We start from the raw sequence: 23,484 nt of genomic DNA, 5'->3' as shown, positions 1-23,484 counted from the left end.
AATCAATTGCAGAATGGGTGTCTGCTTCAATGCACAGCCAGAGTTGCATATCAGACTACAGAAAGCAAATATCAAACATATCAAACTCTGAAAGCAAAAACAGTATGAAAAGCTGTGACAATTAGTTACATTTCCTCTGCTCTCTTCAGACACTTCAGTCAGAAACACAGGACACAGAAGCTGCAGCTGTTGGGAGCTTTCTCACTGTCACACACAGAGTTACACATAGATTTAACTGATCAAGTGTGAGGGGAATTTCCCCTCTCCTCATGGTTCAGTCTGCCGTCAGTTTTGGCGTCAGTAAAGTTTGAAAGCATTTTGATAACAGTAAACAAAGAGGTTGCTACTAAAATGTATACACCAGTACTTCGCAGCACTTCCCAAACAATTCCTGTGTCAATTGAAAAAAATATGTGAATCAAAGGTATTCCTTTAAATGTTTGTAGGAAAGCTCTTATACTACATGGAGGTGGAAAAACTAGCTAATTGAAATTGGATATTTGTATGCACCCTCAGAATGTAACTTTTTTTGTTGCTTTATGGCTGCTCAAGGTCTGTCTCCTCATAGCTCTTTTAGAGAAGAAACTGGATTTATTTTTTCTCTACCCACTCTGGTTCCTTCCCACATTCCTAAAGTATATAAGTAACTTAATTGTTTCCCCCTAAATTGGCCCTAGACTACGAAGCCATATGACTATCGTACAGGTTCGATTTTGAATTCCTCTAAGAGACAGATAGTGCCAAGACTATATTTACTCTGTAAAAGCACTTTAGAAGATGTCAGTGCTAAATAAACAATAATAATAATAATAATATGAAACCCTTGGTTTAGAACTGCATTTGCAGAATTCCGTGATTAAACAAGATGTCATTGTTTTGGTAGTAATCTCAATACACTTTGAAAAATATTATGCAACCAAAAGAAGACCTTAGATCAGGCTTTCTCAACCAGGGTTCCCTAGAACCCCAGGGTTCCTTGAGGACTCTGCAGGGGTTCCTTGGCATTTTCCCTCATCGTGGGGGAACTATAATGGAGCACCCTATAATAGGTGGTACTGTAACAAGAAGCAATAAATTGGGGGCTCAGGAGACAGTATGAGTGGCAGTGTAATGGGGGTAGTAAAATAAACAGCCACACGTACTTTTTTGATTATTTTTTTAATTTATTTTTCAATCCTCCCCCCCCCCCCCCCCCGGCTGTCATAGGCTTCTGCCTATAAGAGGCGATCACTCTCTTGTCCCCCAGGGGGACAGCCGTGTCACATGGCTGTCCCGAGTACAGCGCTGCTGCTGATCGCAGTGATGTACTAACTGTAAAGACGGCGGTTTTGCTGTCTAATAGTGGCCCGAGTGGCGATAGCCCCCCGAGCAGGAGATGCGTGAGCAACCTGCGCGCAATCTCCTGCACAATGCAGCCCCAGGACTTGACACTGATCGGCATTAGGCGGTCCTGGGGCTGCCGCTGCAGCCACTCCCATGGGCGTGGAGCGGTCTTCAGGTAGTTAAAGACCATGCCTCCTGCAAAATAAATGCAGGGGTTCCTTGAGATCAAAAAATTGTTTGCAGGAGTTCTTTGAGATCCAAAAACTATTTGCAGGGTTCATCCATAGTAGGAAAGTTGAAAAAAAGGCTGCCTTAGCTGAAAAAAATGTGAGTGTAGGTCCACTTTATCTTTAACAAAAATCAATACATGAACTGTTATAACACTAACGTTTAGGCTATAGTTTTCTTACCTGGATCATTAAATTCCATTAAGGTGTATTGTCTCCCTTCACTGGTATCTGATGCAAGCAGACTTCTGACAAGAGTCCATGTGGCATCTTGCAGTGGTGTTAAAGACATAGATCCAGTAGTGTCCACAACATAGGTCAGTGATGGAAGTGCTAAAATATATAGTATAAATTGTTAAAAAAAAATGAAGATCCAAATTCATAAGGAATACTTGGAAACAAAAAAGTAACACTGCATATTATCATTGTCAGATACATGTCAAGGGCCAATTTCAAAATCCGTTATGTCAACACATTCATCTGAGGTTTCTTAGATCCAAGAAGCACTACAGTAATAATATTTGTATGTATTTGTTTAACCAGTTTACCCCCAGCGGTGCGGATTTCTCCGTCCCTTTTCCCACCCTGTTAACACCAAGGGACGGAGAAATCCGCACCTGACGCCGTTCCCGCCGCTGTCCGCACTCCTGCTCGCTCGTCTGCGCGCCTCCGCACTTGTGCATGCCGCCGCTCGCCCGGAGATCAATGAATGGGAAAAACGTACCCGTTCATTGATCCAAGCCCCCGCAATGATCAGCTGCTTCTACTTCATTCCGGACGCTTGCAGGACGCATAAACAAAAAGTTACTGTGGCCATCTTGTGGCCAAATAGTAAAACTACACCCTAAAGCATTTTTCATATACAAATACATTAGTTATACACTAAAAATTAACTCATTACCTCCCACACTCCCCAATATTTTTTTTTTTGTAATTAAAAAAAAAATTACAATTAAAAAAATACATAAATAGTTACCTTAAGGACTGCACTTTTTAAATATTTATTTCAAGAGATATAACACTGTTACTTTATAAACTATGGGCTTGCAATTAGGGATGGACACAAAACTGAAAAAAATGCACCTTTATTTCCAAATAAAATATTGGCGCCAAACATTGTGATAGGGATATAATTTAAACGGTTTTATAACCGGGACAAATGGGCAAATACATTTCATGGGTTTTAATTACAGTAGCATGCATAATTTAAAAACTATAAAGGCAGATAACTGAAAAATAATATTTTTTCCCCACATTTTTTCCTATTTTCCCATTAAAACAAATTTAGAATAAAATAATTCTTGGCATAATGTCCCACGTAAAGAAAGCCTAATTGGTGGCGAAAAAAACAAGATATGGTTCATTTCATTGTGATAAGTAATGATAAAGTTATACACTAATGAATGGAAGGAGCGCTGAAAGGTGAAAATTGCTCTGGTGCTCAAGCGGTAAAACCCCTCAGTTGTGAAGTGGTTAAAAGACCACTATCACGAAAATTGTAAACATTTAAAATAACATAAACATAGACAAATAAGAACTACATTTTTTCCAGAGTAAAATGAGACTTAAATTACTTTTCTCCTATGTTGCTGTCACTTACAGTAGGTAGTAGAAATCTGACATTACCAACAGGTTTTGGACTAGCCCAGCTCCTTGTGGGGGATTCTCAGGGTTTTCTTTATTTTTAAAAGCACTTAGTGAATGGCAGTTGCTCTGCCTAACTGCCCAAAAAGTGTGTAAACAGGTAGGGGGGGGGGGGCGGACTGCATTTTTATATAAATTATTTTCAGGGATTGTCTCTTTAGAAATAATAAAGGCCATGCGGAGAATCCCCTATAAAGATATGGACTAGTCCAAAACTTGTCGGTTCTGTCATATTTCTTCTACTTACTGTAAGTGACAGCAAAATAGGATAAAAGTAATTTATGGCTTATTTTACTCTGCAAGAAACATACTTTTTATTTGTAGGTGTTTACATGTATTTTAAATTTTACAATTTTCGCGATGGTCCTTTAAGTAGCTTGTGTGTTTCTCTTTTTTTAAACGCTTCCACAACCAGAAGGACAAGCATTACCAACTTTTAGCTGACAAGCATGGAAAACATCAATGTGTGTCAATATGGATGCCATGCATGGGTATACACTCTTGTTCCCAGGGCTTTGATAACTAGTGGAGTTAGAAAATGAAGATCTTAGACTAAACATAATGCACTGAGACTGGGTCATGCCAACTTCACCAAGAACATGATTCCCAGAATATCAACTTCAGTCTCAGGCAGATGACCTGAATAATGGAAACAGTGGAAGTAACCCATGTGATGAAGAAGCATCCAAGTAAGTTACTATGTGGCAAGACTGTATTGCTACATTATGTTCTGCATCATGCATGGATGACATCTTATTTATTAAGGACTAAGGTCAGCATCTAGCACCAAAACTGTTTCACTATCAGTCAGAACCACTGAAGGGTAGGGACCTCAGAGCGAAATAGCTCTGTCCTTGTGTGTAATATAGGTGTACTAATTGATGGGAAATTAATCCTCAGAAATGAATATGTCCTGTGAAATATTCCTTGTTTTGCCTAGGCAACATTACAAAAGCTACGCACCTCCACCTACCACCTTCCAAATAAGGACCTGATTTACCTGCACATAGTACAAAATACTGCTACCAGGGTGTTAATAAACCAAACTTGACACTGCTACACAACTCTGTTCTTTGGTCATTCCACTGGCTACCCATAAAATGGAGAAGTTATTACAAGAGTAGCCTACTAACATTTAAATTCCATCAAAATGTGGGCCCTAGATCTCCCATAACCACAGATCAACAGGATTTAATAACTTGGTCACTCATCCACAGAGTGAACTTCAAGGAAAAATTGTAACCAGAACCTTGTCTTATGCTGCACCTCTTTTTCTGAACGCTTTGTAATTTTAAAAGCTCCTGCTAATGTTATCCTGTGTGTGTGTGCAAACTGGAGCGTTTTGTTTTTCTAAAAATGCCCCATAGCATTGCATTAGCAAGAGCTTTTAAAAGCTCTCGCTTTTAAAAAGTTTTTGTGGTGTGCACCAGCCCTTACTTGGCTTCTGTGCTGGCTGGTCTGGTTTCTGCTGGGCGGGCTAACCTGCCGCCAGGTTATCTGAAAGTTCCCCCATAGAATTCCCTGACCTTCTAGTAGACATCTCCCATGCTTCCACAGGCCTCACAGTGGGGCTCCACAACTCCCAACATGTCCCATAGAAGAACCACAGATCCCTCATAAAGGCACCACAGCTCTCAGCATGCCCCCATAGAGGCTCCAGAGCTCTGACTCTGCCTGGGGGAAATACAGGGCACCCTAGAATAGATCCGTGGCACATGCCACTGATTTTTGGGGCTAGCAATGCCCGTGCTGGCATTTCTGAGTATGTAAATATTTCCCCCATAGCAAAATCCCACCTGCAACTAATTACTGGTCTCAGGCATGCTTCTGTGCTCTGAGTCCTATGTTAAAGCTTCTTTCCATGCAGTATTATCAGGGCCAAATTTGTGGGAAGGCCAAACAGGCCAGTGCCTAGGGCGGAACAACAGCTAGGGTGCATGAGCCATCTGTCTTGCTAACTCAGCTGGCAACATAACGCAGCGGCTGTGCGGTAACACAGCTGTATCAGCGTCTTACACATGCTCTGCTCTCCGTCCTGACAGTGTACCACATGCACTGCAGTCTTTTACCGCTCTCCAATCACAGTGCAGTAACCCTGGCCACGTGGTTTCTCCTGTTGGCTGCTCCTAGAGGCGAGAGATTCCCCTTCCTGTAATTGTGAGTCTGAGAGGTTTTTTGATGTACTACGTATAGTGCAGTACTTATGCCGGGCATTGAGAGCAGGCACTTGGGGACAGGTCAGAGGCAGATGCAGGGAAGACCTCCCGACACAGATACTGTCAGCGTCTGGAGGACCTACTTTGTGCCTGCAGTCTGCAGCCATTTACTGACACCCACTGTGAGTAACAAAAGCTGGCTGCTAATTTACTGTGCAGGGGGCTGGAGCAGTATTGCTGACAGGCTAGCTTGTGAGGGTGGGGAATGCATCACAGAGATTGTGGTGATGCCTTCCTGAATGAGTCAGGCATGGAAGGATTTCCTGAAATTAACCATTTCCACAAAGGGTTAAATGAAATAAAAACACAACCACGAGCAAATTATTTTAATATTCTTAATTAACCAGAAATACTTACCTGTACCTTTAAAAAAAATGTTCCCACGCCAACAAATACAGTATCCTCCAATCTGTTCCCACGCCAACGAATACAGTATCCTCCAATCTGGCGATCTTCAATTACCTTGATTGAAGATCTCTCAAGGCAATTAGCTATAATATAGCTTAGAATGCGTCCTGCAGACAGAGCCGATTCATTTGATTCAATACAAAAAGAACCGGCTCATTCATGAGCCGGTTACTATAGCTTACAATGTGTCCTGTGCGGACATATAGCTCCTGGCACCCGCTGTCTCTCCCCACCTGGCTGCACCTGTCACCCTCACCTAGGCTGGCACCCGGTGCACCCATGGGTGCACCAGGTGCCAGGCTAGGTGAGGGTGACAGGTGAGGAGGCGGGGAGGACAGTGGGAGCCGGCCCTATGCGTCTGCAGGACGCATTCTAAGCTATAGTATAGCCAGGGCCGGATTTACAGCTCAGGAGCCTATAGGCACGGAAGTTATGGCGCCCTAAACTCCGCCCCTCAGTTCAGGCCACGCCCCCAAATTACACGCACTTTTCATGCGAGTGTGGCCTCTTCCCACCATCTGAACAGCAGAGCAGCGGAGCACAAATACCTATTGGAAATCCAGGTTCTTTGGTCTCCTCCGCACTGCAAACATTCAGCATGCAGCAATGTTCCTACAGAGGCTTCCAATGTAGCATGATATGCATTCAGGACACTGCTGCATGCTAAAAGGCAGGAGTGCAGAAGAGACAGGAAGACCCAGAGCCAGAGTTGGTATTTCTGCTCCGCTATTCAGATAGTGGAAGAGAGATGTGCTCCCTTAAGTCCCCAGGCCCTTCTGCAGTCACAGGAGTACTGGGAGGCTATCGTTACACCTTTGCCTGCCTGTGGCCTAGATGAACTCTGCCCCTTATAATGCCTGACTGTGGCCTAGACATCAACCCACTGCCCTGCCTTTATGAAGTACAAGGTGGTGCACGAAAGACTGGCCCAGCTGCCTGTCAGGAATGCAAGTATACAGGCAAATGCTGGCTGGACTGTCCTCATGTGCCTCTTGCTCTATCCCTGCTGTGTATCCTCTCTTGAAGCCTGTATTGCCTTCACTTACACATACAGCAAAAAATACAAGTAACACAGACTTTAATAAAACTGGAGACGGCACGCGCAGCAAGGATTGAGCAAGAGGTGCATGGGGGACCAGCGCCTGCACTGTAAACCTGCCCTAGAGGCCCATACACACCTGACTTAAAGGGAAGGGTCAAGCAAAATAAAAAAATGAGTTTCACTTACCTGGGGCTTCTACCAGCCCCATGCAGCCATCCTGTGCCCTCGTAGTCACTCACTGCTGCTCCAGTCCCCCGCTGGCAGCTTACCGACCTCGGAGGTCGGCAGGATGCATTGCGTACATTTTTACGCATTCCCGCCAGTGCAGGAACATTAACACTTACATTTTTACGCGTTACTGGTTTAATGCGTACATTTTTACGCATTGAACCAGTAATGCGTAAAAATGTATGTGTTACTGTTCCTGCACTAGCGGGAATGCGTAAAAATGTACGCAATGCGTCCCGCCGACCTCCGAGGTCGGCAAGCTGCCAATGGGGGACTGGAGCAGCAGTGAGTGACAATGAGGGCACAGGATGGCTGCATGGGGCTGGTAGAAGCCCCAGGTAAGTAAAACTCATTTTTTTATTTTGCTTGGACATTCCCTTTAAGTTGGCTGAGGTGGCCAATAACGACCACTTCAGCCGATAATTAGACGTGTGTGTGGCAGGTACTCACCCCCAATCACGCCAATTCCCCGCTGATCCCATTGATCAGCCACTACCACTGTGTGATGTCAAGCACTCACCACTCGTCGTCCCTCAGTCACACCTTCTACACAGACCCCAGCCCAGCGATGTCGCCCAAGAGGATGAGGTCCTGATCCATGACAAGTTATATCCATTAAAGGTGTGTAGGCCTCCCCTTACTTCTCCCAAGCTGCCCCTCGCCTAGATAAAACCCTCCCCCAGGCAGACTGCAGCCTGGGCAATAACCATTCCACACACCAAAGACACACTATATACACATAAACACACACACACACACACACACACACAATATACACATAAACACACACACACAATATACACATAAACACACACACACAATATACACATAAACACACACACACACACACAATATACACATCAACACACACACACACACACAATATACACATCAACACACACACACACACACACACACACACACACACACACACACACACACACACACACACACACACACACACACACACACACACACACACACACACACACACACACACACACACACACACACACACACACACACACACACACACACACACACACACACACACACACACACACACACACACACACACACACACACTATATACACATAAACACACACTATACACACACACACACACACACACACACACACACTATATACACACACACACACACACACTATACACACACACACACACTATACACACACACTATATACACATAAACACACACACACACACACACACACACACACACAGGCAGCAAGTTGTAAGGGAAAAAAAATCTTCACCACAGCCTTGTCATGTCCGTACTCCCCAGCTGTGAGTGGCAGCATCACACTCCCTGTTCTCTCTTCGGGTATAGCCTTTCAGGCAGTGGCTTTCACTCACCCTGCAACACACATGTCCCCTGCCCTTCTCCTCCCCCCTTCCATTGCAGCCAAGTGTCCCAAGAATGACCCCCTCTCGGCTCAGATCACTACTGTCTACTAGATTGCATGCCAGTGCCCCGTTCTATACAGAAGTGTTCTGCTCTGCTGGTCTCCATCCCTCCCTCAGATGTAACATGTAAGATGCGGGGACAGCAAAGCTTACTTCCTCCCCAATTCGCTGGCAGCGGCTTTCATCTGCACTTTACCGTTGGCATTCTCCTGTATTGAAAGGGTCCTCTCTTGATGACCTCATCAAGCGAGGGCCCTTAAAGACACAGAACAGAAGGACACTCCTGGTAAAGTGCGGACAACAGCCGCCGCCAGCGGGACGGGGAGGAAGTAAGTTTCGCTGTCCCAGCATCTTACATCTGAGGGAGGTAGGGAGAGAAGCGTCCCAGACCGGACAGGAGCGGATTACTCCTGCAGAGGGAAAGAAGTAATGCGCAGCTTTAGTTACCAGGCTAGGGGGACATTCATGGGGGGAGGGGGGCGCGGGGGGCCGCCTCTCGTTGGTAAGGCGCCTGTAGGCACGTGCCTACTGTGCCTTATGGTAAATCCGGCCCTGAGTATAGCTAATTGCCGTGTGAGATCCTCAATCAAGGTAATTGAAGATCGCAAGATTGGAGGATACTGTATTCGTTGGATCATTGACTGAGGATATTGGCGTGGGAACATTTTTTTTAAAGGTACAGGTAAGTATTTCTGGTTAATTAAGAACATTAAAGGACTTTTTTCGTGGTTGTGTTTTTATTTCATTTAACCCTTTGTGGAAATGGGTAAGGGGTATTTTGTACCCCTATACTCATTTCTCCTGGAAGGGGGGTGGGCATCTGGGGTCCCCTTCTTAAAGGAGACTCCCAGATGCCACCATGAACACCCCCAGGGAGTCGTCACCCCCACCTCCTCCTGGGGCACCAGAGGTGGGGAAGAGCCCCTTGTCCATGGAGCCCCCCCATACCATAGACCATGCGGGCTCCGCATTCTGTCTATCCCAGCCTGCATGGTGGACAAGGGGTTACAGAGGCTCGGGAAAGGGGGACCCCACACCATTTTTTTTTCAGATTTCCCACACGCAGAACATTCCCCAAAAATAAAAAATCTTAATTTTTTTTTAAATATTGTTTCCCACTATCTTTTTAACATATCCTGCAAATCTGGAGTTGCTAGGATGTAAGGGGCCTTTGCTATTACCTGCTAAAGTCGGTGGGTGAACCCAAAATTGGATTGCAAGTACAACAATATACCTTCTACCTGCATGAGACATGTCGTGAGATTCAGACTTTGCTAACGGCCAAGGCTGCGATTTATGTTCGTCAGAATCGCCACCAGTACCATTGCAAAAATAAACAGGTTTTTGTGACCCTCGACTATGACCTCTTTGGCCTAGGGGCCCGAAACTCACCAGTCATGAGCCCCCTAAGAGTCCCTACAATGCTAGAAAATGTGCCACTGCTGAGTCATCGTCCTTTGAAAAAATTTGAGATTTTGAAAAGTGAAATAGGAAGCCCAATGAAAGCCTATGAGGGATTTTAGCACATTTGCACCCCGGTATCTTTGGTTTGCAAAAATGGAGGGAACCCAGAATTGGAGTGCAAGTACAACAATATGCCTTCTACCTGCATGAGACATGTCGTGAGATTCAGACTTTGCTAACGGCCACATTTATGTTCATCACCACTTCCAGTACCAAAAATGCTAAAATCCCCCATAGGCTTTCATTGGGGCCTAGGTTTTGAGGGTACAAAAGCGCTGGTTTCTGCCGAACGGTACGGCTGAACAGCCCCAAATTTTCTGGCTTTGTAGGGAGTTTAAGGGGGCTCAGGGCTGGTGAGTTTAGGGCCCTTACCTTACCGTTCAGCAGAAACCTGCGCTTTTGTATCCTTAAAACCTAGGCCCCCAATGAAAGCCTATGGGGGATTTTAGCATTTTTGCAGCCCCGTAACTCTGATTTGCAGAGATGTAGGGAACCCAAAATTGGAGTGCATGTACAACAATATGGCTTCTACCTGCATGTGACATGTCGTGAGATTCAGACTTTGCTAACGGCCATGGCTGCGATTTATGTTCTTCAAAATCGCCACCAGTACCATTTGCAAAAATAAATAGGTTTTTATGACCCTAGGCTATGATCTCTTTGGGTTAGGGGCCCTAAACTCACCAGTCCTGAGCCCCCTGAGAGTCCCTACAATGCTAGAAAATTTGCCACTGCTGAGCCATCGTCCTTTGGAAAAATGTGAGATTTTTGAAAGTGAAATAGGAAGCCCAATGAAAGCCAATGGCAAAATTCAGCACATTTGCACCCCCATAACTGTTTGATTTATCACCCACCGACTTCAGAAGTTAATAGCAAAGGCCCCTTACATCCTAGCAACTCCAAATTTGCAGGCTATGTTAAAAAGATAGTGGCAAACAATATTTAAAAAACAAATTTAAAAAAAATATTTTTGGGGAATGTTCTTTCGTGTGGGAATCTGAAAAAAATGGTGTGGGGTCCCCGTTCCTGAGTCTCTGTAACCCCTTTTCCCCCATGCAGGCTAGGATAGCCAGAATGCGGAGCCCTAAGCTATACCAGCCCGCATGGTCCATGGTATGGGGGGGCTCCGGGGGAGGGGCGGCCAAGCCTTCCCCTCTCCCCCGAGCCCTTGTCCAATCCATGGACAAGGGGCTCTTCCCCACCTTCGATGCCCCAGGAGGAGGTAGGGGCAGCGACTCCCTGGGAAGGGTTCATGGTGGCATCTGGGAGTTCTCTTTAAGAAGGGGACCCCAGATGCCCACCCCCTCCCAGGAGAAATGAGTATAGGGGTACAAAGTACCCCTTACCCATTTCCACAAAGGGTTAAATGAAATAAAAACACAACCACGAGAAAAGTATTTTAATATTCTTAATTAACCAGAAATACTTACCTGTACCTTTAAAAAAATGTTCCCACGCCAATATCGTCGGTCAATGATCCAACAAATACAATCTTGCGATCTTCAATTACCTTGATTGAAGATCTCCCATGGCAATTAGCTATACTATAGCTTAGAATGCGTCCTGCAGACACATAGCGCCGGCTCCTGCTGTCCTCCCCGCCTCCTCACCTGTCACCCTCACCTAGCCTGGCACCTGGTGCACCCATTATCCCAGGGCTACAGGGGAACGGCCCGGGGAACGCCCGCGATCGCACGGCACCACAACAGAGCAGCCGCCTGGACGTGATGATCTCGTCCAGGTGGCTGAAATGGTAAATGGTTAAAGTATTCATTGACAATCCACAGGAGATTTGCCAAGAAGAAAATGTTTTTTTTTTTTTTTTTTTTTTTTTTTTTTATACTTTTCCTAATCTGCCAAGCATTTTGTGTCTTGCATGCTGTTATTTGTATCTACTTTATAGAATCTTTGTACCTAGTTTTAAAGTTAGTAATTCCTTTTAACTTAGTACAATCTTTTCCTTCTGGCTTTGACATATTAATCAGTTAACGCTGAGTCTATGTAGTATTTTAGAAATCATAAGGATTAGTACTGGGTTTCTTAATCCTGGGTTGAACTTTTGTCATGTAAATAGATATGGCTTCACCCATGTCTGCATACTTTAGTTATTCTAATAATTTCGTAATAATGTCTAGTAAACTTTACTTACATAATCACTGGCTTGATGACTGTATTGCATAATGTGTGGATGCTTTAATACAGCTTGGAAATTGACTGCTAAGGGGTTTAATATGAATAAGTGACTTTGGGAAAGTTCTATTTAAAATAATTTCTATACATATAGCCATTTCACAACAACAAAATCAAGGTTTTTTTTTTACTATGTAAAAAAAATAGCAAAACGTGTTTCGCTTCTATAAAATATTTACCATTGTTTGCTCACAAATTTTTTTAGGCACAATCAGACGATTGAGCTTTTTATTTTTTATCCACTGCTATTTCTCAACATTTCAGCTTAGACTATGCATTCTTTCTAACTGTCTCCAAATGTGTCAGTTTTTGTTTTTACTTAATGTATAAGGAATAGGTCAATAGGGATGGTCAGTAAGAGTTGATGCAGGGTTGTACAAATGTTTCATGCAAATTTATGTGGAAAAGTAGACCAGTTGAATCCCATCAAAGTGGAAGTTGATTGGTCCATTTTTAAGCTGCATACATTTGGTACGTTTTCATTGTGGTGCGTTGCACTTTTTTACCACAGGGTGAGGCAAGGGCAATAAAAGTCTATGGGGCCTTTCACAATGGATGCGATACAATGCACAGGAAGTATCGCATCTGGCGCAAGAGCATTTGTGTGTTGTCGGGCAACATGTGTGGTGACGTGGGGCGGTCATGTAAGTCTATGGTGATGCAGAGTTTTTTAAACAGTGTTTGCGTTTCTGCGCGCATGCATGGAAGCGTATTTTGTTAATACACTCCTGCACATTTCTTATTTCTGTCACAGGAAGTGAGGGCTAGAGAGCCTCACTTCCTGTTTGGCATTCAGCTAAAAGGGGGACTACCACGTATCAGCTTGAAATTACAGTGGTATGCAAAAGTTTGGGCAACCTTGTTAAAGTGGACCCAAATTAGACATACAAGATTTCAGAAATGAAATCTATTTTCTAAATTATAATAATAAATAGCAGCCTTTTTTCAGCTGCATGATGACAAATATAAAATATTTTACATTTATTGGAGAAACCCCTCCCTTCCTTTCAAATTGCCGGGACAGAATCCGGCAAACTGGTGAAGTAGATGGTGTCTGGCAATGGAGGAATTGCTAATGGCTGCCCCCATGTATAACCCTGGTTATGAAAAGAGAATGGTGAAAAGCATGCACTGAAATGCTCATAGGCTTGAAGGAGTGTTTATTTATCTTTGTATGTGTCAGAGTGGTGCAACTAAATATTTTGAATTAAAAAAAATGTTTGGTTTGGGTCCGCTTTAATTGTCATGATTTTCCTGTATAAATCGTTGGTTGTTATGATTAAAAAAATGTAAATTAAATATATCATATAGGAGACACACACAGTGATGAGAAGTGAAATTAAGTTTATTGGATTTACAGAAAGTGTGCAATACTGGTTTAAACAAAATTAGGCAGGTGCATACATTTGGGCACCACAAAAAAGAAATGAAATGGTCATTTCACTTCTCAAATATCACTGTGTGTCTCCCCTATATGATATATTTAACTGACATTTTTTATCGTAACAACCAATAATTTATACAGAAAAACCATGACAATGAACAAGGTTGCCCAAACTTTTGCATCCCACTGTATATGTCTCTCATTGACCATCCCTATTTTGCTAATAATGAAGCAGCAAGTGAAATAATTAAAATGCCAGGAAAATGATTGCTATGAATGTTGTGGAGGGAGTGACTTGGTTGCTGCTTATTGAGTTAAGCATAGGATAATGATAAAAGCAGGGTTATTTAATAGCTCTTTTTATGGTAGTGTGCGAGAAGAGGGGATGTAGCGTTATAGTGAAATTTAAGTGGGGGCACCACTATTGTAAGGTTTAATGTTGCTTCTGTTCGATATAAGGGCACCCCAGACAAACAGTTTAAAATGTATACTGTTTGAAAGATTTGTAATCCATACACCAATGAAGTTAAAGGAGAAAACATTTTGATGTTTTCAGGCTACTTGTGGGCATTTACTTCAACCAGAAAATGATTTAGATTAAATGGGGTCCTAGGCAAGACAGCAGTTTTTGCCCACCGCTGATGGTTGCCTGACTTTTTTAGTAATATTTGGTGGGAGCTGGCATCCACCAGGACCCTAGACTCTGTCCAGGCCCTAGGCAACTGCCTAGGTTTGCCTTGGGGATGATCCAGATCTGACTACAGCCAAGCGAGAGCTATTGGACAATTCGATTAAGAAGAATTATGATACTATATAGTCACTATCACAGGGTAGAGTGGAATACTCTGTGTCTGTAAAGGATAAAGTGTGAGAGTGTGGCGATCACTTAGAATTCTCATTACTTCCATGGAGCTACGGAGCTGCCTGTTGACTAGCAACAGTTGCTGGATGGGGGGCGGAGCAAGGGACTGTGCATGACATAAAGGAAGGAAAGAGTACGCCTACCAGTACATCCTGACGAATCGCCTGTAAGGGGCGGGAAACGCGTCGATGGGCGGAGCCTAGTGCATCACATGCACGTCATATCCACACCAGCGGATGTTATTCACTCTGGAGCCGTCACTTACTCCTCCATGCGTGCCGCCATTGCTGATTGCGGCTTGTAGCAGCGGTATAGCCGACAGTCAACAGCTGATGCTGACGCCGAGCACAGTATCAGGACGCTGCTTTGACGGAGCAGATTCCATCACGGCCAACCACTCCAAGAAGTACTGCTCAAGCGCACACTTTATACAGATGGAAGGGCTGACTTGTCCGTTACCATATGGGACTTTGTGAAGCACCACCAAGTGGGTACCCACACAGCCAGTTATCACGAAGGTGGTAAGAGTGACTCTCAAGTTGCCAATTATCTTATATCCCTGTGGAGAATATTGTTTATCTCATTGAATATCGCTGCTGTGCAGGTGGACTCTTATAGCCCCTATGGGAGCAGCCCTCCAAGCAGTACGCACAGCAATGGAGTTTAGCAACGCTTAGGAGTGAGTGGGCGCCATTTGCTTGGTTGTATGAATGGACGTATGATGCCGGCTTAGATTAGTCTAGTTACAGTCAAGGCAGAGCATCTCTCAGTGGTTGCCTAGTTGCTCCGCAAGTTTTTATTGGGTATTTTTATGAAGCTGATTTTTGCATGCAATCAAGCTATGTAATTGTGTCTTTTTGCATTATCAATAAATTTTCTACTATTTGAATTACATATCCTGAACCCTAGCCAAAAATTTCTTATAGTAAGCGCAGTAAGATGCCTGACATACATGCAATTGCAATACAGTGGGCCACCACACTTCCAGTTTGATGACAACGGCAGTGCTCTGCAAAGCAAAGAACCTGGGAATCAAGGATCTCATATGGAAGTAAAGGTATTTCTGCAGACACTCTATAGTGAGTGTCAGTGTGTCACCCCTTTCATAGTGTCCATCCCTAGGTATGTCACTGGTGTGATAGCCTGTGTAAGGGGCTATTTTGAGGATTTGTATGAGGATAGATAAAGCAGAGCTTCAAAATTTCCTCTCTGCTCCAGTAAATTAGTCACACTATTCTAAAGGTGCCCATACATGGTACTATTTTCTTTTTCCAATCTTATTATGGTACTTATCCGTTAGCCGGGTGCATCCGGCAGGTGGCGCTGTTGTAGCTAATTTCATTGATACTTAGTTCACGTAGTACTGTGTGAATGGAACCGCCGCAGGTGGAGCTAATTACATTTATACGGAACGTAACAATACAGTGTTAATGGCAACTAATACATTGTATTTGAAGTGGCCGGAACTGTCACTTAATGGAATTAAAATGAAGGCGGCGGCAATGTAACAGATGAAGCCGCTGCCTTTGTCACTTTTCTGCCCTCTCTCATCTATAAAACACTGCCAGCTGGGGGGGACACGCGTGGCCCCCCCACAGTCGTTCGTCGCAAGCAAACAAGCAGGATTCCCTGCCGCGACAAACGACTCTGGCGGGACACGCATGTCCCCTCAGGCTGCATGCATTGTATAGAAGCGAAAGGGCAAAGGGGGAGAAGAACAACAGACGAAGGCGGCGGCTTCATTTGTTACATTGCCGCTGCCTTCATTTTAATTCCATTAAGTGACAGTTTCCGGCCACTTCAAATACAATGTATTAGTTGCCATTAACACTGTATTGTTATGATCCGTATAAATGTAATAAGCGCCACCTGCGGCGGTTCCATTCACACAGTACTACGTGAACTAAGTATGAATGAAATTAGCTACAACAGCGCCACCTGCCGGATGCGCCTGGCTAACGGATAAGTACCCTTATTATTTCTATATAATATAAGGGAACTGCCTAAATTATCCTTTCAGTAAATTCACTTAATTTACCCTTATACTACATAGAAATAGCAAGATTGGATGAAAAAAATTATACCATGTATGGGCACCACAAGGCATATGCTTAAATTTGGCTTTTCTACAAAAAAAAAAAAAAAAAAAAAGAAAGTCTGAAAGAGTTAATATTTTAGTTTTATCATCTCATGCAGGTGTATCAGTCACTGAGCTATGTAGTACTGCCTGAGCCAGCACAAAGCTCTCTAGACTGCTTATTGTTCTTTTCTCTTGAGATGGTGTTAATGCAAGGTAACAGTTAGGCCTCGTTCACATCTAAAATCGAAATCACTGACGTCAGCGATTTTCGATTTTGTGGAAGATTTTTTTCTCCTGCTTTTTTTTAAGTGCTTTTCTAAGCGCTTTTGCAGATCGATTGCATTTTTTCACTACCCGACGGAAGTCAGGAAGTGAACTCTTTGATCCAGGTAAAACCGCAAACACAATCGCTGCACAAAGCGATTTTGTGAGCATTCTGTGTTTTTTACTATACCTTCCATTGAGGCAAAAATGATGCAGGCACCGCTTTGCTGAGCGGATCGGAAACAAACCGCTCAAATGTGAACTCTCTCATAGGAAATCATTGCACAAGTGTTTTGAGGCCGATTTTGAAAATTGCCTGCACTTGAAAAAAGGGCAAAAACGCCCTTAGTGTGAACAAGCCCTTAGGGCTTGTGTGAACTAATAAATTATAAGGCCATGTTGAGGGTTTGTGTAAGGGTAGGAATAGTGAAAGGGTTAGCATGACCATTGTGTGAGGCAGGTACAATCAGTTGGGATGCGCAAATGTAACAAATTTGGTGTATCAGGCAGGGCGCTCTTATATTAGTATTAAGAAATAACAGTCTAGTTACAGCGCAACGCAGTCGTGCTGGATGGGGGAGGAAATCCCTCTCGCCAATAATACACAGTTTGTCAATGAAATCTTCTATCTCAGAACTTGGTTCACACCACCACCACACCACATAATGGAAAGGGACTCACCCTTTGCTAAGACCCCCTATTAGGTCTCAGTTACGCCTTGGGGTTAATCCTGGGTCACCACCGACCTCAACAACCTTTGTCTTTAATGTCCCCAGTCCCCACCGTTGTCTGTGCCACTAATTAGGGCCCGTTTCCACTTGTGCGGTGTGAATTAGTTGCGGAAAACGTGAAAACAAATTTGCACGCGGATGTAAATTTTACCGCAAATTCGCGGGCGTTTTCGCATATGTTAGTAAGTATGAGAATTTAACCTTGTCAGTGCCTGTATGCTTTTACATTGATTTTATGCGAAAACGCCGCGAATTCTCGGTACAATTCGCATACGAAATCGCATGCGACTTTCCTATTAAATACATTGTATGCGAAGCACACACCGCAAGGCGGTGTGCGAATTCTGATGGCTCTGCCGTGCAGATTTTTCCTGCACACAAAAACGCACAGGATTTCTGACAAGTGGAAGCAGGCTTATCCACTTGTATTGGTTATGCGAATCTGCATGCAGATTCGCACAAGTGGAAATGGGCCCTTAAGGATGATCTCAGCTGCTGATTTAGTACCTCCAAATAAAAACTCCTCATAGCAGAATACCATTTGGACAATTAAAACTTTAAAATTTATTGCACTTACAATATATCTTCATAAAATTGCAGCATGAGTTTTTTAATGGGCTCTCCCCTATATCGTTGGCTTCCGGAGGGCTCTGCGATCAGCAGGACTGTATTGAGCTATATTACTAGACTGGTATAGTAGTTACAGTGTATATAAAAAAAAAATCAATGGTACGTTTAGTAAACTGGTGGGATTACTGCAAGGTTTGTTTTAGGTACAGTTAGGGCTCAGCCACACTATAAGCGCTTTTCTGAGCGCTTGTGATTGATTAAATCGCTCCCATTCACTTTCATTAAAATCGCGGTAAAAATCGCTGCTATTTTTCACGTACGATTTCGCTGCGATTTTTACCACGATTTTAATAAAAGCGAATGAGAGTAATTTTTAAAAAGCGCTCAGAAAGCGCTAATCAATCACGAAGCACTGACAAAAGTGCTCATAGTGTGGCTGAGCCCTAAGTGATGATTATTACTGTGATGATTTGTATGAGACTACGGTTAATGAGATGGTGGGATGATGTATGTGCTCCTGGCAGGGCCCTTTCACACTGGCGCAGTATGGTGCAGCAAATTGCCACACTGCTACCACAGCCTAATGAAACTCTATGGGGAAGTTTATACTTCCCACGTTGGGGTACGAAGTGCCCAATCTAATGCTAGCTCAGAACTACGTTACCGTGCATGACCTGCGACAACCTGCAGTGATCTGTGCTGCCCTGGAAGTCATGTTACTCTGTGGCAACGCAAGTTTTTTAAAGTGTCACCATTGCAATGCTGCGGCACGCATGTATTTTTACAATATGCTTCCGCATACCTGAAGCAGGAAGTGACTGCAAGCGTGCGTCACTACCTGCTTGGCTGGTGGCCAGACAGGGAAAACCATGTACTAGTGTTCCCTGAAGGCCTGTTTTTGTGGTGCTATGCTACCGCCAGTTTGCAGTGTGAAACCAGCCTTAGGGTTGCTGTATGGATAGGGTTCATGTGATAATATGATTTCTGTGAAGGCATGTGTGGGGCTAGGTTGATATAAGGGCTCTTGCAAAAATACATTTGGGGCTTTACGCTGATTGTTTGTTCTGTGTAAGGGCCCTTTTACACTTAATAAGTTGCTCTCAGTTATAACTGAAAGAAAACTGATTTTCAAAGTAATGCCCATGTTTCCCTATAGCATCTTTCACACTTAATGCGCTTTAACTGACATTTTTTTCACAATGCACTGCTATGGAAAAAATGCGTACTAACGCACACTAACCGTAAACTGATTAAGGCCCCTTTTACACTTAATCAGTTGGAGTGTGTTAGTGTGCGTTGCTACGCGTTAGTACGCGTTTTTTCCATAGCAGTGCATTGTGACAAAGATTTCACATTAAAGAGAATCTGTAACGTCAAAACGTCCCCTGGGGGGTACTCACCTCAGGTGGGGGAAGCCTCCGGATCCTAATGAGGCTTCCCACGCCGTCCTCCGTCCCTCAGGGGTCTCGTTGCAGCCCTCCGTGCAAGATGAAGTCAATATTAACCTTCCCAGCTCCTGCGCAGGCGCTCTGACGGCTGTCGGCTCCGAAGTAGGCGGAAATACCTGATCGCCGTCGGGTCTGCTCTACTGCGCAGGCGCAAGTTTCCGGCGTCTGCGCAGTAGAGCGGACCCGACTGAGATCAGGTATTTCCGTCTACTTCGGAGCTGAAAGCAGCCACAGCGCCCCCGCTGGAGCCAGGAGGGCTGCAGCGAGACCCCTGATGGATGGAGGACGGCGTGGGAAGCCTTATTAGGATCCGAAGGCTTCCCCCACCCGAGGTGAGTACCCCCCAGGGGATTTTTTTTGATGTTACAGAGTCTCTTTAAGTGTGAAAGTTGCCATAGGAAAACATGGGCATTACTTTGAAAATCAGTTTTCTTTCTGTTTTAACTGAGAGCAACTGATTACGTGTAAAAGGGCCCTAAGGGCCCTTTTACACTTAATCAGTTGGTGTGCGTTAGTATGCATTGGTACGCGTTAGTATGCGTTTTTTTCATAGCAGTGCATTGTGAAAAAGATTTCAGTTAAAACGCGTTAAGTGTGAAAGGTGCCATAGGAAAACATGGACATTACTTTGAAAATCAGTTTTCTTTCCATTTTAACTGAGAGCAACTGACTAAGTGTAAAAGGGCCCTAAGTGTAAACGGGGCCTAAGTATCAAAAGTCCAGTATATTATGCTGAAAATAAAACTTAACAATGCTAAGAGGTGACTTCCAGTATGTTTGACTTTTAACAAACTATGGGCATACCATTTTGAGACACAATCAGGAAATTGTAAAATGCCTTGCTCTGCCTCTTGCTGTATCTGTCCATTTAACTATAACACATATGCAAAACATTAACACATACCTTTTCCTGCAGTACTGCATGACATATTGTAAACACTGCTGCTATCTCCAGAGTAGGAAACTGCATAGAAAAAAAATAATTTAGATGGTGTACTTTCCTGCTTAGAAAAGCATTTTTATCAATGTTTTTGGAGACATGAAACAATATGACAGTAAGTAGCAAATGCAAAGAAAGTTAGATCCTACTTACGTGATCTCTAGTTCAGAGAAATGAATTGTTGGGTTTAGAAAGAAAGTACATGCATTTACAAAAGCAAATCCCTGACCCAGAATACATTTGTAGCAGTGCTGATTACAGTATATAAAGAATCAAAATCCCCCATTAGATAAGATTGATATTTTCATGAGTAAAAAAGGTTAGTCCAGATTAGGATTAGTGGGAGTGAGGTTGTGGTTGCGGTTAGGATTGGGTAGGACTACTAGTGTAGAGTTTTCTATTTTAAAGGACACTTGAACTGATATAGGGATATAGAGGCTGACATATTTATTACCTTTTAGGCCTCTTTCACACCAAGACGTTGCGTTTTAGGGGACGTTAAGGTAGCATAACGTGCCCCTAATGCAACGCATGGTGGTGTTGAAGTTGGACGTCAGATTGAGCTGCGTTATGCAGCTCTTGGTGCGCTGTTTTCGTTCTATCCATACTGATAGAACAGCCGCTCCAGGATAGTGATGGGAAGTCCAGATATTTTCAAGGATTCGGATGATTCGAATCGGATCATTGAAAAGATTTGGATCTTTGAACCAAATCATTTGAATCATTTTACTAGGGAAGCAGACTGGGGGTGAAATGACTAGCAGGACACAACTTTCCCTGCACTGTACATTCTGTATGTTCTTGTTTCTTCCAGACAGACATACACTGTGAACCGATTCGTTCATTGAGATGATTCGGATGATTCGACTCACAAAAAAGATCCGGATCAAATGATTCATGATCCGGACAACACTAGAGTCCAGGTTACCTCACCACAGTGCAGTGAATATTAATTAGCCATGTGGCTAGTCACTGAGCATGTGCAAGCAGTCTAACGCAGCTAAAGCCCAGTTTAACGCACAGCATGCTGCACTTTCATTCAACGTGTAGCGTTACAATGTAATGCAACGTCTGCACTCTGAACAGCACATTGATTTTTCATTACTGTGAGTTGGGCTGCGTTACAGGCTGCTGTAATGTGGGACTTTAATGTCCCACTGCGAAAGCAGCCTTAAAAAAGGCAGATTACCTAGCTATCCTGCTGATCTTCTGGTTTTAACCACTTGAGGACTCAGCCTTTACCCCCCCTTAAGGACCAGCGCTGTTTTTTCCATTCAGACCACTGCAGCTTTAACGGTTTATAGCTCGGTCATACAACCTACCACCTAAATGAATTTTGGCTCCTTTTCTTCTCACTAATACAGCTTTCTTTTGATGCTATTTGATTGCTGCTGCGAGTTTTAGTTTTTATTATATTCATCAAAAAAGACATGAATTTTGGCAAAAAAATGATTTTTTTAACTTTCTGTGCTGACATTTTTCAAATAAAGTAAAATTTCTGTATACATGCAGCGCGAAAAATGTGGACAAACATGTTTTTGATGAAAAAAAACCCATTCAGTGTATATTTATTGGTTTGGGTAAAAGTTATAGCGTTTACAAACTATGGTGCCAAAAGTGAATTTTCCCATTTTTAAGCATCTCTGACTTTCCTGACTACCTGTCATGTTTCATGAGGTGCTAAAATTCCAGGATAGTATAAATACCCCCCAAATAACCCCATTTTGGAAAGAAGACATCCCAAAGTACTCACTAAGAGGCATGGTGAGTTCATAGAAGATATTATTTTTTGTCACAAGTTAGCGGAAAATGACAGTTTGTCACAAAAAAAAAAAAAAAAAAAAAGTTTCCATTTCTGCTAACTTGTAACCAAAAAAAATGAAATCTGCCATGGACTCAACATGCCCCTCAATGAATATATAGTGTAGTGGGGGTGTCTCAGCACCTTGCAGGGAAAAAAATATAGGAGACAAATACGGGAGCCCAATAGTGTAGTATATTAGTATGCAATTGAAAAAAGAAATTTCAATAAATTACTACTCACAAAAGGAGGTTGCAAGGGCAACCAACCGTAGGAAGCAGGTGGAGACCATAAACCCGACTCCACTCGGGGTAGTCCCAGCCGGGACCTGGATGTGGTCGCTCTCCTTGAAAAAGTAGGGACAGGTGTCCACTGTGGGGCACCCACAGGTGGTCTGTCACCACCCCTCAAACACAGATTGTTTGGGGGTATAGCTATGCACAATTGAAGGTAAAGAGGCGCCCTGGTTGAAATAAAAGCATCTAAAAACAGCTTAAAATCGAGGAAATAATATGAGGTGGCTTACCTCAATAACGAAATCCTTGTATATGACAAAAGATTTTTATTTAGCACAGGCAACGCGTTTCGCGGGTCCAAGCCCCCTTCATCAGGCCAATAAAAGTGCCTACAATAGTGAAAGAGCTCCTCAGTATAACTATATCGACAGCGTTATAGGTTAATACAATGAATACTTATGCATTATACATTTATATCCCAATAGTATACATACCACTGGGTTAAATGAAAACGATCGAATGATTCGATAGATCCATCAATCAGAAAAACGATTTTTCAAAAAAGTAAATTTAACCTAATTTAAGGATCTAGACTGCCGATCTAAAATGGGAGATGGTAAATATGCAAATGCAGTGTTCAGCTGCATTTGAAGGTATTTATATAATGTTCAAAAATCAACAGTCCATGGGCCTGATTCACAAAGCCGCGCAAACCGTCCAGCACGGGTGCGCCAAACAGCCAGCACGCAAAGCGCCGCCCGCGGCCTCCCGCGCGCGCAAAACGCCGCGACCCACGCGACCGCGGCAAAACGCGTTTGCAATAGTCCGCGACCGCGCGAATCGCGGCACCCCACGCGCGCAAAAGCCCGCGAACGGCACCCCACGCGCCAACCACCCAGCACACCCGCGCCAAACAGCCCGCACGCCCCCGCGAACCAAGCCCACATGCCCAAAATTTCCATATGCTGGAGGAGGTTTTTATAACAAAAATTAATAA

The 23,484-nt window shown here is 43.6% G+C and overlaps 1 protein-coding gene across 1 annotated transcript in view; it reads right to left on the bottom strand.

Annotated features, from left to right (window-relative positions):
- The window catches only part of LOC137524666 (uromodulin-like), a 150,850-nt gene that overhangs the window by 109,402 nt on the left and 17,964 nt on the right, over window positions 1-23,484 (bottom strand). Inside the window, exons 2-3 of the mRNA XM_068244794.1 lie at window positions 20,415-20,474; window positions 1,734-1,883 (exon numbers count right to left, since the gene is read on the bottom strand). Of these exons, the coding sequence (XP_068100895.1) occupies window positions 1,734-1,883; window positions 20,415-20,474 (210 nt within the window). The remainder of the gene's footprint in view (window positions 1-1,733; window positions 1,884-20,414; window positions 20,475-23,484) is intronic.

This window comes from Hyperolius riggenbachi, chromosome 7 (genome assembly GCF_040937935.1).
Source record: "Hyperolius riggenbachi isolate aHypRig1 chromosome 7, aHypRig1.pri, whole genome shotgun sequence".
Taxonomy (NCBI): domain Eukaryota; kingdom Metazoa; phylum Chordata; class Amphibia; order Anura; family Hyperoliidae; genus Hyperolius; species Hyperolius riggenbachi.
The sequence above is the reverse complement of the archived record's forward strand: the minus strand, read 5'-3'. Positions and strand labels throughout refer to the sequence as shown.